The sequence below is a fragment of the Littorina saxatilis genome, linkage group LG5 (assembly GCF_037325665.1).
Source record: "Littorina saxatilis isolate snail1 linkage group LG5, US_GU_Lsax_2.0, whole genome shotgun sequence".
Lineage (NCBI taxonomy): Eukaryota > Metazoa > Mollusca > Gastropoda > Littorinimorpha > Littorinidae > Littorina > Littorina saxatilis.
In genome coordinates this window covers 7476434-7491433 of record NC_090249.1, presented here as the reverse complement: position 1 = coordinate 7491433, position 15000 = coordinate 7476434, and the positions used below count along the sequence as shown (strand labels likewise).

The 15000-nt window shown below is 43.2% G+C and overlaps 1 protein-coding gene across 1 annotated transcript in view; it reads right to left on the bottom strand.

Moving 5' to 3' along the window:
- LOC138966201 (cholinesterase-like) overlaps positions 1 to 15000 on the bottom strand; it is a 156795-nt gene that overhangs the window by 21956 nt on the left and 119839 nt on the right. The window contains exon 4 of the mRNA XM_070338334.1: positions 2276 to 2426. Coding sequence (XP_070194435.1) covers positions 2276 to 2426 — 151 coding nt within the window. The remainder of the gene's footprint in view (positions 1 to 2275; positions 2427 to 15000) is intronic.

Here is a 15000-nt window from a genome sequence, read left to right as displayed (position 1 = left end):
TGTCCAATTCAGATTTGGTATATCACCTATAAACTGTCACAGGATGAGGTACAAACGCGGTGTAACCCCTCAACAGTTATTATGTCCAGTATGTAAGACTGAAAACGAAGACGAAGAACATGTTTTATTGAACTGTACTGCATATGACGAGTTCAGAAGTGAGCTTTCTGTTTTTGCAGCCAATGACGATGTGGCAGCAATTATGAGTGCGGATGATGATAAGAATGTCATGGATGTGTCGAACTTTCTGTATAAAGTGTTCAAGAAAAGATCTCAATACATTAGTTAAGATGATCACCATTCAATCCTAAAAACACGGTATTTCACGTGTGGCATGTCTGTCTGTCTGTTCTGTTGTTTTGTTTTTCACTGTTTTATTGTTGTTTTTATTCGGCTCCACTGTGGACACATGTACTACGCTGAATTTCCCTCCCCCCATTTCCCCATTGAAATGAGCCTTGTGTTTATTCAATAAATGTTCAGAGTTCAGAGTTCAGAGTTCAGTTCTCTCTCTCTCTCCATATTAAAAGTTGTGCTTGTATTTAGCATTTATTCTTTAGCTTCATTTCATGGTGTTTTGAATTGGTCTTGTTTGTTTGTTTATTTGGAGGACAAACTGTAAGACGAGGCAAAGCCTGAAATTTTAATGCGTGTCTAATAAAGTTCAATTCAGTTCTCTCTCTCTCTCTCTCTCTCTCTCTCTCTCTCTCTCTCTCTCTCTCTCTCTCTCTCTCTCTCTCTCTCTCTCTCTCTCTCTCTCTCTCTCTCTCTCTCTTTCTCTCTCTCTCGTTCGCTCTCTCTCGTTCTCTCTCTCTCTCTATCTCTCTCTCTCATACACACACACATGCACACACACAAACACACACACACACACACACACACACACACACACACACACACACACACACACACACACACACACACACGAATTTAAAAACGGTGTTTACTCTACACAAAACAGTTCACAAAGTGCGGTGTCGGATCACTGTCGCCAAAGCACGTATTTATTGGTCAACTTCAAAGGCAACTTTTTTTTCTCTGCAAAGCTTTTTACCTCCGGAATCGACCTTTGTTGGTGAGCTGGAGAGATTTTTACTTGCGGGTCGGTCTTAAGAGGATGTGGTTTCCATACTGTCAGTCGATACCTTTGATCTCGACATTGTGATTTGGACAGCTGTGTGGAAGATTAATTAATTGCTGATGACAGTAATTACATTGAAGAAGTGTGAATCATGTGATTGTTATCCTATTATATCCCTGCGAATCCTTTTGATGATATAAATGATAAAGGAATTGTCCAAGGAAAAAAAAGCACAGTCGAAATTTGAAGTGTGTGTATTCAATGCGTAGTAAAATTCAAATGAGAAAGCTCCCTTGTAATGTAGGAAGACATTGTCCTCAGTCCCATGCCATTATTTCACATTTCGGTATTCTTGCTTCCTCTATTTACTGCCGAGGCATGCATAATCAGCTTTGGAGATATCCCCCAATCGCACCAATGGTTTTTTTTCTTCGAGATCGGTATTCAAAAGAACACCTGTAATTTGTTTTATGTATAGAGGTGTCTTTCTACTGTTCTATGTTTTCCTTAGCCCCCATGCCAGCGTCTGTTTACCTGTTCTCTTTTGACTTTTTAACTTTTAGGATGCAATATTTTACGAGGATTATTTCTGTAGAGATTCAGAATCGAACATCTCCTTTAAATGTTCCAATAGTTGATGATGGCAAAGGATGATTTTGTTTATCTTCTGTGTCTGAATAAATGAATGCCGCCGAAATTAGGGGTAAAACAAACAAAAACATCAAAGCAAAAAAGCATTCTTTACATATTTATATGTGAAGGCTATCCTTGATTGAGCCCGAAGTAGAGTTTGCGAAAGAGAGAGAGAGAGAGAGAGAGAGAGAGAGAGAGAGAGAGAGAGAGAGAGAGAGAGAGAGAGAGAGAGAGAGAGAGAGAGAGAGAGAGAGAGAGAGAGAGAGAGAGAGAGAGAGAGAGAGAGAGATTAATGAAAGGATGAATTGGCGGAAATAACTATAGCTAGCTATCTTGCAAGACCAGGCAATAAGAAGACAAAATAAGATAATAGAATAAAGAAAAAGTAACAACACACACACACACACACACACACACACACATACCCCCCCCCCCCCACACACACACACACGCGCGCGCACACACACACACACACAACTACACACACACACACACAAACACACACAGTCACACACACACACACACACACAGCCCACACACACGCACAAACACACCACTTACCTAAAGCTCCTAACCGGTAGTTGAAGGTGACGACGATGACGTCATAAGTGGCTAATACGTCACCATCCATCATGGCACCCATGCCGTTCTGGTAGGAACCGCCGTGCACGAACACGATGACGGGGTATTTGTGGTTATTGTGATGCCCGTGCTGTAAAAAGACAACAAAAAGAATCTGTATACAAACAGGCATTTTCAGGGAAAATGTTCAAATTGGACGAAAAGGCTGAAGCCAGAACAAAGGCAAATAAATATTAAAAAGATTAAAGTTTGCATTTGTTTACACAAAGGCTTGTTTTTGTGCCATCTCGCAAATGTTAGACAGATAGCATATTAGATCATATATCCCTCCTTCCTTATGTTCTTTCTTCAAAGTGGCTGATTGTGATCTTGATGTCTTTTGCTCCATTTTGTGTGTGTGTATGAGGGCCCCAAAGGGGGGGTATCATCACGATCACGGGAAGGGAAATTTTCGCTTTCACGATCACAGTTACCTTGATTTTTGTTTTCACGATCACGAACACCAGTGGCAAATCACGGTCACGGTAAAAGTTGCATGTACAGAAAGCACGTGTCAAAGTAAACACAACCACACAGTAATTCGCTCCTCTGGATCTATTGTTTATTCAACACAAAGTGACAACTGTTGCACTTTTTTATAATTATTTTTTGAATTCTCTTTCATACACACATAGAAATACATATCATGATTTGCAATCAGTAACAAGAATGTTGTTTTCATTGGGTTTTTTTTCTCTCTCTCTCTCTCTCTCTCTCTCTCTCTCTCTCTCTCTCTCTCTCTCTCTCTCTCTCTCTCTCTCTCTCTCTCGGTGCACCCTCTCTCTCTCTCTCTCTCTCTCTCTCTCTCTCTCTCTCTCTCTACACTCATACACATTCAAACCCCACACCCTCACTCACACACATGAATATATACTTGCACAATTTCACATTTCCTGAGCTAAATCTTGTAAACCCATTTTCTCAAAAACTATTGGGTGGATTGAAATTAAAGTACATGTTCTTTATTTTCAACTTTGCCGTACAATTTGAGGTACACCATCGCCTGGTTCCATGGCCCTGAATAAAAAACAGGAATGCTACAGGCCAAAAACGGTTTTACCTGAAAGAAGCGCGCAGTACCAGTAACGAAGCCACAAGCCTGAGCCTGCGAAGCAGGCGAGCCAACTAGAGGGGTCCGGGGGCATGCCCCCCCGGAAATTTTTTCAAAAAACGGTTAAAATCTGTGCAATCTGGTGCATTCTGGGCATCATTTTAGGGGTTGTAATAGTGTTGTGATCTTGTTAAAAATCCCATTTTAGCCTCCCCCCACCACCATTCAACACACCTCCAAACTGGTGAAAACAACACTCCCGTGCGCTGGCTTCATTGAGACCGGCGCCCGGTCGCGTTGCGCGATATTCACACGGATCGTTTTTGCGGAAATTTTTCAACTTCACCGGAAAAAATTTGACTTTACCGGATTTTGAAAACGGCTTTATCGGATTTCCGGCAATTACCGGAAAAGTAGCATGCCTGACAAAATCCCCAACGAACATGACTTTGATCGTCTTTGACATGACTCTGAGGATCAAGTGACCCAAACTGGCGCGTCTCCCCGCCATTGTTTCTGAATTTAACCCATTGTTGATATTAAAGTTTACAGGCGCTAAAATAAATCCAAGCTTAATGCAAAGAAGCGACAATTAGAATCTATGTAGGTATGTTACAAAGTGCGCGCGCAGCTCAATTTTTGACGTCATTGAAAATGGCCCCCCATCACTCACACTGGCTCAGTTTTGGGGTCCTCTTTTCTATTCTCATTTCTTGTCCAAATTTACATCACATGGGCACCCTGTCAATGACGTAGAGCACATTCTTGACTTTAAGATTGAGAAAGATAGCGAGTCCAACACTTTGTAGCTCGCCGGCCAGAATATCGGGCGAAGAAGACACACAAGAGGTACTTTTATAAAACAATTTATAGCCTTTGCACTTTTATGAGACCCCTCTGAACAGGTAGTTTGACCATTTTCCTGCTGTTTCTTGAAGTTTCAAGTCGATAAAGCGATGCGAAGTACCTTTTAACGGATGCGCCGCTTTGCGCCCGGATTGTCACCCATGTTGTATTCACATCCAACATGGCGGTCGGTAAAGTTCGTCTGCTCTCAGTTTCATACTAACTTACTAAAAAATAAATAAAAATAAATTATTTTTATTTTTTATAGTTGTTTAATAGAGCTCTGAACCTTTCTTTTGATACCAAATTGAACAATATTGATAAACAAATGTGTGAGTTACAGTTAATTTTAGCTGAAAAATGTCAAAAATGGTTTCAATTTATCCTCTTTGCCTCTATTACGAATTTTATTACTTTAAAAATTCATAACTCGGGTTACACTTATCCAATCTCAAAGTTATATATACCATTGGAATGCTGATTTTCTGCTCTTTCAAGTGATATAGATCAAAATGTTAAATGAAGATTTTGAATTTTTTTGTAACATACCTAATCTATGCCAAGCGTGTCCACGTTGCTGGGATGAAAAACACATTTCTAGTTTCGGTTTTGGCTAAACGCAGACTCGATCTCGAGCACGTCGAGGTCACACTGAGCGAGTGACAGCCGGACGTGGCAATGTCGACAATGTCAATGATCTCACTCAAACTCAAAGATCTTGAACAAATTTCAAGATCTTTGCCTACATTCAGAACAGTCATAGAGCAACATAGATCAACATACCTTGATATTTCGTCTTCAGAAAGACCGACCCGTAGCCTGACCTTTCCACCAAGGAAGGCATTCTCGCCGCCTGCTTTGGTCTGGCTTGAATCCACAAAATATAACAGAAGTTCGATGACAGTACCGCTGCACGCCATTTTTGATCTTCGAATTCGAATTGCACTCAAAACTTTTGCACGAAGCCCTTCCATTGGATGAAGTTTGGCAGACTTTTGCAATTTGCCTTCTGATTGGATCTCTTTTTGTCAGTGTGTAATTGGTTCTTTTAAAGGGAAGCAATCGCTCTCAAAATCATATTTCTGAATGTGTTGTTGCTTCCCTTCAATCGGGGTTGGCTCCTTACCGAATAGACTAGAGGATCATAGAGTGTAATACAGCTGTGAAAAATGTACGTTGAAAATAAAATGCTTTTCAATAATGCCCATCACGATCACGAAAACAAATGACGATCACGATCACGAGACTTGATTTTTTTGTCATCACGGATCACGGGCAAAGTCCCATCACGATCACAGAAATGGAAATTTCGGCAATCACGGTCACAGAAAGGTCAAAAAACGCCAATCACGATCACGGTTTTAAACCCTTTGGGGCCCTCTATAAGGGTGATACGAACTCATGATGACCGTGACAAAAAATAGTTACGTGTTTTTGTGCATTCCTGAAGAACTGACTGATACATAAGGATAGAGGTTTTAGACACAGCCTAGTCTCACAACCTGTCCTTGGTACATCTAGAACACAAATATTATAATACATCAAGGACAACACGAACAGAACATCGCCATTGACAACAACAAAACATAATATTTGATAAACAAAGCATCCTTGACCGAATATTGTCAGCATTTTTGTTTGTGCCGATCGATAGCCTAATGTCCTTGGTGTGGCGTTAACCCGCACCTGCTGTAATCAAATTATACTTTACGCGCTCAAAGGCCCACTCCCTTCCGTGTAACATGTTCAGCGCACGCTGCATAACATGCACGTCTCGAGTTCGTAAGGCCAGGGTCAAGTCCAATCGTCTTAGCACAGATGATAACATTTTCACTCTCTTGGATTTTTCTTCTTTCTGACTTGTCCTTCTCTTTTTTTCGCTTGGCTCCTAATGTTTTCAGCATATGTTGCAACAGTTTTAATTCCATAAAAAAAACCGCACCAAATATCGGAATCAAAAATGTGACCACGACAGGCCAAGAGCATGGATACAGATGAAGACCCTTTCAGCCTCATTAACATCACACGTGCAACCGGTAATTAGACGTGTATTTCTTGTCAACAGCACTAATATACGTTGATTATCCTCTCCCCGGGGGTGCTTTTACTTCGGCCGTGAAGAGATAATACTAATTCAGTGTATACTCTAGTCGCAGTACTACGTCCTACGTCCAAAGCAAGTTGTTTACTGTACACTTCCTGCTCTAGACAAAGCTCATGCTGTCAATGATCCATTCTGATGTCAAGGTTATACAATTACAAAGAGAGAGAGAGAGAGAGAGAGAGAGAGAGAGAGAGAGAGAGAGAGAGAGAGAGAGAGAGAGAGAGAGAGGAGAGAGAGAGAGCCTCGGAGAGAGAGAGAGAGAGCCTCGGAGAGAGAGAGAGAGAGAGAGAGAGAGAGAGAGAGAGAGAGAGAGAGAGAGAGAGAGAGAGAGAGAGAGAGAGAGAGAGAGGGAGAGAGAGAGCCTCGGAGAGAGAGCCTCGGAGAGAGAGAGCCTCGGAGAGAGAGAGAGAGAGAGAGAGAGAGAGAGAGAGAGAGAGAGAGAGAGAGAGAGAGAGATAGAAAAAGAGCCTCGGAGAGAGAGAGCCTCGGAGAGAGAGAGAGAGAGAGAGAGAGAGAGAGAGAGAGAGAGAGAGAGAGAGAGAGAGAGAGAGAGAGAGAGAGAGAGAGAGAGAGAGACGGTTTTGTATAAATATATATCCTTCGTTAAACCAAGATTCAGCAAAACCAAACACCCAAGCAACAGTACTTTCCGTAATATATGCCTAAATTATCAAAAAGAACAAATATTGCTTTTTAGAGTTAGTAGCCTAGCATTACACAAAACGCTCATTATAGAAACTCTGTTCTTGAGCGTTCGCTCTTTCAGTCACAACCACACGTAATGTAGAGCGACCTGCTCCCCACTGGGCGCAAATCCTTGGCACGTGCAACGCAGTCGTAGACGACTGTATGATATGGGGCGTTACAGGGAGCTAGACATTCATGTCATAATCGTCGGCAGGAACGATACACCTTGCGTGATTCTTGCGACCTCCCATTGCCTCCAGAATTCTGTCAAGTTCATCGGTGCTAGTACAGAAGGTGCTTGAAGAAAAGGAGCGTCTAGATGAGCTACTTTTCCGATCATTAACAATACACATTACATGATACTCGCAACCTTCCTTTGCCTCTAGAATTCTGTCGCGTACATCGTTGCTAGTACAGAAGGTGCTTTGACACAAAGGACCGTCTAGAAAGGATACCTTTCATATCAAGAACGATATACCTTTCATGATACTCGCGACCTCCCATTGCCTCTACAATTCTGTCAGGTTCATCGGTACTAGTACAGAAGGTGTTTTGACGCAAAGGACCGTCTTGATAGGCTACCTTTCATGTCAGGAGCGATACACCTTACTGACATGATACTCAAATTGCCTCTGAAATTCTGCCAGTAGGTGCTTTGACACAAATGACCGTGTGTGTGTATGTATGACTGTCTGAGTGTCTGCCTCTGTTTGTGATGACTGTCCGAGTTTGCGTGATTTTGTGCGCATGCCGTACATGTGAAAACGTTCTCGTTTGACTGGTGTCCACATGTTTGTTTGTTGGCATTTCTGTGCTTGTCAGTTCACATCTGCCCGTCTCTCAGAGCTCTCGAGTCTGACTGAGTGTCTGCACTACAGACACCAACAAACCCTGCACGTGCACCCTAGCCCTTTGCCCTTTGTGTAGAGGAAGCAAGAGAAAGCTGAAGACAGTGACCCTTCTTGCCTCCATGACCAACCGGCAATAGGAGCGGTGAAAGAGTAGCACACACAGACCACAACACAGGGCCTGCCCCACCCTGGTGACGACAGAAGACCCAGGTTTCAGGCTACCTCTAAGGCTACCCGCCCACATCTCCACAGTGGCACCTCTGGACAATGAAGAGATCACTCATCCTTTTCGGTCTGCAGAATGCGACATGAAGTCCGCAGTTTGAGCTCGAAACAAAAACACTGTGCTTCAACACAGTGTCAAAAATCTTCCCAATACTGTTTTTGTTTTTTGTTCTCGAGAATTGGTCATTAATTCTGAAAACTTACTCTCATTGTACGTCTTCCTCACATTTAAGGCCTGATTTTTTTTGCTGATTTTAATTTGTAAAGGGGAGGGGTAGGGGAACCAGTGTATCATGGAGTCCGACATTTTGCGGACAATTAGGTATGCACCACACTTGAATGACAGTGGCGTTGGTGCATGAAGATCTCCAGACCTGACTGTTTTTAGCCTACAGTCACCGAATTTGGTGTAGAAAAGGCAATGACCTACAGTCAAACAGTCATTCAGCCGCGAACCAATCGGTAAAACCGTGAAGTTTTCTAAAAGGTGGGCCTTTCATTATCCGTAACAACAACGCTTCCACTGCAAACCCCCAAAACGTGTTATTTCTGTTTTATTCCAGGCAAGCACTGACAGACACGGTGTCTGCTTCCCCGGTGGCGACAAGCCGCAAGCAGGTGCGATAACAAACAGTCCATGCAAAGCAGGCGCGTGTGTGTTACCCACTAAGAACGGTCCATGGACAGCAGTCGCGTGTGTGTTACCCACTAAGCTGTGCAGCACGTGAACATCGCCAACAATGCAGGACTGTTGTGACAAGGAATATGGTACCCATGCACTGTACACATTTCTTGTCTTTGACAAGGGATAGGGTACCCATGCACCGTACATGATTTTGTTTCTTTTGCGGAGCAAGATTCTGTGTTTTGTCCCCCTTTTTTTCTGGAGAGTATAGATTTTCAGGCACCTTGCGCGACTTCTTTATTCTGGGGCAGAGTAGAAAGTTAGATTCTGTATTCTTCTCTCCTCGCTATTGAGGTCTAACGAATGACGTCTCACAACGTGCGTGGTCGTCCTTGGCGGTCAAGAAAGCCGCCGCGATCATTGCGCAGACGACACTTCTAGACCGCCAATATGTTTTGTGCGCATCACGTGCTCCACATAAATCGGCCGGAAACGAAGCAATTAGGAAACCTGGATACCTGGAGATTTTTAGGCAAGAGTTCTGGTTCCACATGCTTTTGTTCAGGTTGTCCTGAATTGAGCCCGAAGTCGAATTCGCGAAGAGTTTGTTTACCGAATATGCCGTGCCAAAGCTTTGTGCAGCCAACTTCATGAAGTAAATTTCGCGAAGTCGACTTCGCCCAATTAATATTGGGCATAATGATCGCCAAGGGGTATGTCACCTGTGAACGCTTTTATTCTTTTCTTGGGCTAGATTCTGTGTTATCGTCTTTGTTTTCTGGAAAATCGAGATTTTCAGGCAAGAGTGTCTGCCTCGATCTTTTATTCTGCTGTTGCTCAGATTTCAAGTAAAGCAATAGCTAAGATAATGACTGTGTTTTGAAGTTTGACTGACAAGAGTGTTTGAGTTTTGTTGCTTGAATGCTGCCTCAAAGCAGGTTGTGGGACCATCCATTTCTCATGTTCTCAAACGGTGGCTGCTCACACATAAACACACACGTGGGTAGTGCGACTCTTGTTGCTGCTAGTTTTCCGTTGGGAGGAAGCGACCCGCATTTTAACACCAATGGGATGAGCCACCCCCCGCCCCCCCCCCTCTTCCTCCCGGCACCCCAAAAAGTTTGTTTCCGATGACAAGGCCAAAAGTAAGGGGTCGGTGTCGGTTACTTTGTATTTTTTCAAAGTTAAGTTTGGTTTTTATTTACTCTGGTGCATGTGGCTTTTAATTGGCCGGAAATCGTGCGAGCTGTGTCTCCTGGATGTCTTGTGATTTCTGCAAGTTCGAGTTTTGTAATTTTTTTAAGGGTAAAATAAAGATTTTTTAAGGTCAGGAGGAAAAATAGGGTCGGTCGGGAAATCGGAAACATAAATTTAATTTTCTTGGCCTAATAAAGTAATGAAAACAGATCTATGGTGACTAGTCTCGACGGGGTACACGAGAAAAAAAGTATCTTGAACTCACTACTGGGTAAGCTTTTGTTTGTTTGTTTGTTTAACGCCCAGCCGACCACGAAGGGCCATATCAGGGCGGTGCTGCTTTGACATATAACGTGCGCCACATACAAGACAGAAGTCGCATCACAGGCTTCATGTCTCACCCAGTCACGTTATTCTGACACCAGACCAACCAGTCCCAGCACAAACCCCATAATGCCAGACGCCAGGCGGAGCAGCCACTAGATTGCCAATTTTAAAGTCTTGGGTATGACCCGGCCGGGACTGGGTAAGCGCATGAAGTCGTGAAACGGAACGCTACGTATGCCGACCTTTACTCTCTTGGCGCACGACACGGCAACCATAGCCCTGATTTTAGCACAGAATTATGGCAGCCATGCCGGTGTGTTGACAAAGGAAATGGCATCCATGCCTACGGACTCCTGTGCGTCTTCATTCAACATTCGCACCGACGTGGTATGCACAAGAGACGCACTTTTCTTGCAACTATATAGAGATGTATGAATGCGCGACAAGTTAATTTGAACACAGTACGACGTTGCAAAGGCTGAATAATGAACGCACTTTTCTTGGAAATGAGATGTGTAGAAATGCATGACACAGAGACACGCTGCTTGGAAAGTGGGCCAGATTTTTTTTCGAATCTGTAATTGAGGACTGCTGGAATGGTTCATATACCACGTCTTAAATTGTTAAAAAAAAAAAAGGAGACTGACAGATACATTGGGGCATACGCTCATTGTCTGTTAACTATTTTTGTGAATGCTTTATTTTCTTGAACTGGTGCACCGCTTAGATGAGAGTTCCTTCAGGAGCTTTTCTCTATCATGAATTCCATTTACATACCATTGGAGATGCTGGATTATCGCGCGCGGATAGACTGTTCGTTAGGAATATATTGCATCCTTCCTCTCTGTCTGTCTGTCTGTCTGTCTGTCTGTCTGTCTGTCTCTCTCTCTCTCTCTCTCTCTCTCTCTCTCTCTCTCTCTCTCTCTCTGTTTCTCTCTGTCTCTCTCTGTCTCTCTCTCGCTCTCTCTCTCTCTCTCTGTCTCTCTCTCTCTCTGTCTCTCTCTCTCTCTGTCCGTCTCGCCCTCTCTCTCCTTCTCCTCTCTCTGTCTCTCTCTCTCTATCTCTCTCTATCTATCTCTCTCTCTATCTCTGTCTCTCTATCTCTCTCTCTATCTCTCTCTATCTCTCTCTGGGCTCTCTCTCTCTCTGTCTCTCTCTCTCTCTCTCCGTAGCTCTCTCTCTGGCGAATAAAGGGCGATGCGTGCGGTTTTCTTGTTTGCTTGCTTGCTTGCTTTTCTGGTTGTCATTTAGTAGAATTTTGTATTACTGATTTAGATGTAAGGCCGACAGGTTGTAAGAAAAGGCGTGGCCATAAACCTCTATCCTTGTAAAATAAAGTTCCATCATCATCATCATCATCATCATCATCATCATCATCATCATCATCATCATCATCATCATCATCATCATCATCATGTCTTGCTCTCCTTCTCTTTGTCTTTGAACGCAAATCCAGTAGCACCCGCACTATATTACAGCGCACTTTTGCAACAAGAATATGGGGGTTCGTACACTCTAAGTGTCATGTACACATTATCCGTACTTATGTGATCACAACATACAGCCGTTAGGCAAAGTCATAAAGCACCACAATGTCCTGTACCACATGTTCGCAGACGACACTCAACTACAAAAATCCGCACACACCAAACAGTTTACAGAGTTAGTGCAGTCAATAGAATCATGCAGCGATCACATCAAACAGTGGATGACAGTCAACAAGCTCAAGATGAACGATGATAAGACAGAGATCATGCCAGTTGGCAAACAATCAAACTTAAAGCTTCTTTCAGAAACATCCAGTCTTACGCTTTCTGATACCACAGTCACATTCAGCAGCAAAGTGAAAAACCTGGGTGTCCACCTTGACAGTAGCCTGTCAATGGACGCCCACATCAACTCACTCTGCAGAACCGCCTTTCTTGAAATGCGGAGGATTAGCCAAATCAGACACCTTCTTTCCCTCGACGCAACCAAGACACTGGTTTCGGCTTTTATTTTGTCGAGACTGGATTACTGCAACTCGCTCCTAGCCGGCCTCCCAGACGCCAAGCTAGACCGCCTACAGCGCATCATGAACAATGCAGCACGTCTTGTGCTGCGCAAGCGCAAGCGCGACCATGTCACCCCTCTCCTCATGACCCTTCACTGGCTACCAATCAAAGCACGCATAACATATAAAATAGCTACCCTGTGTTACCGTAGCCTTCACGACGACTCTGCCCCTTCTTACCTGTCTTCGCTCTTAAAGCCACACGTCCCCACACGCAACCTCAGATCCGCTGACGCAGGGCACCTTGTTGTCCCACGCATCAAACTGAACGCTTTCGGCAAGCGCGCCTTTATCTACACAGCTCCCTCTATTTGGAACTCTCTGCCCATGTCTGTCCGCCTTTCTACCTCTCTCCTCTCCTTCAAGTCCTCTCTAAAAACACACCTCTTCCGGCAATACTTCGACGCCTAGCCTGTTCAGTATCTGCCACATTGAGGAGAGGGGTCACTTGCCATCGTAGCGCGCTGTGGGCCGGCTGGGGACGGGTTGCTATTTCATGTGCCTGTTTCCTTGTTTATTTCCGTGTTTGTGTTCCTTGTACGTGCGCGCGATAGCTGTCGCGGTGTATGAGTGCGACTACACGTGCCTTGGCGTGTGTGTGCGAGTGTGCGAGGGCTGTATTTTGTATATTTTTATTTGATACATGTATAAATGTGTCTCCAGGAATATGTTTTGTTTTAATCTTGTGTCGATACTATTTAGTTCTGCCTCGTTATTAGCCATTGAGTATAACTGTTTTATCATCATTGCTTTGTTGTTGTTCTTTAGCCATTTACGTTGAATGACTTGTTATACATTGACATTGATAGTTTTATTCTTCTTCTTCTTCGTCGTTCGCTAGTTAGTTTTTATCATAAGAACCTTTTCAAATTCCTATTTATACATAAATGCATATTTTATATTGTAAAGCAGTATGCATTGTTAGAGGATTTTTTAGTAGCAGTGTTTAAATGTCGAAGCTGCTTTTCCCATTTTTACCCAAGAGACCGACTGTATATTGTGTTATTGTATTTGTCAGACTTGATTGTACCAAGTCCCTACACATGTTGTAATGCGCTTAGAGCCAAATATTTTTGTTTTTTGTAAGGGATAGGCGCAATATAAATACACTTTATTATTATTATTATTAACATGTACATGTGTGTTAAAGCTAACACTTAGTAAATACTCAAGTGTTGACGTTGGAACACATTCTGTACACACCTCTTTTCGGGTTACAGTTACTTCAAAACTTGTTACAAATATTTTCAGAAGTTATCTTTTTTCTTTATTTGGTGTTTAACGTCGTTTTCAACCACGAAGGTTATATCGCGACAGGGAAAGGGGGAAGATGGGATAGAGCCACTTGTCAATTGTTTCTTGTTCACAAAAGCACTAATCAAAAATTTGCTCCAGGGGCTTGCAACGTAGTACAATATATGACCTTACTGGGAGAATGCAAGTTTCCAGTACAAAGGACTTTAACATCTCTTACATACTGCTTGACCAAAATCTTTACAAAAATTGACTATATTCTATACAAGAAACACTTAACAAGGGTAAAAGGAGAAACAGAATCCGTTAGTCGCCTCTTACGACATGCTGGGGAGCATCGGGTAAATTCTTCCCCCTAACCCGCGGGGGGTAAAGCTTCGAGTTATGAGTGTGCACGAGAAAGACTGACAAACTACAGAACCGAGACACCTGTTTTCTTTGACCTCAGAGATACATGTAACAACAAACTTCCTCTTTATACTAACCCGGAAGACGGAAAACGATACTTATAAGGTAGATCTTTGACTAATGTCTTGGGATTGTCGATGAAGCTGGTCGGTGCGGTTTAGGGGCGATGCACTGGTCCGACGGAAGATCACTTAGTAAACACTGTCTTAAGTGCTGACGTTGAAACACTTCTTTTCGTGTTACAGTTAGATCATAACTGGTTACAAATATTTTCAAAAATGGAACACTTCGAGTTAGAGTGTGAGAAAGAGATATAACCTCTATGAAACGAGACACCTGTTTTCTTTGACCTTAGTCTCAGAGTCTTAGATATCATCAAACTACTTTTTTTTGGTCCTAACCCGGAAAACAAAAAACGATACTGATTAGGTAGATCTTGGATTAATGTCTTCGGATTGTCGAGAAAGCTGGTCAATGCTGTATAGGAGCGATGCACTGGTCTGACCGAACATCACGTGTTACAAATCATTGTCAGCTGGAAATGAGATATCTAAAGTACAACCATAATCAATGAACGTGTCCGCGTGATAGCGCGTGTCACGATCCATCAATACTGGAACAGCTAAGCTCAGTCGACTACGCGAAGATTTCGCGAAGTCTTTTTACCGAAAACTCCGTGCTAAAGCTCCGTGCAGCCAGCTTCGCGTAGTCGACTTCGCCCAGTTAAGGACAGGCTTCCACCATTTCTGCCATACGCAGGTGACGACGAAAAGGTCATCAATAGTTAGTTTCTCCCTGGAGGATGCACCCCGCAGGGTCTATGCTTACAGGCGGGGGTTGCATAATAAGTAGATTCACCTGTGACACCTGTCATATCGATTTTGGAATACCGCTGTCATGTGGTGGCAGGTATACTCTTGGGAAGGACTTGAATAGCTGTGGAAAAGTCACGGCATTCAGGTGTGGAAGAAAATATCGCGTTTGGTATATCCTACAGAGTATGACGTCAGAGGGGTACAACGCAGGCATACTTACAG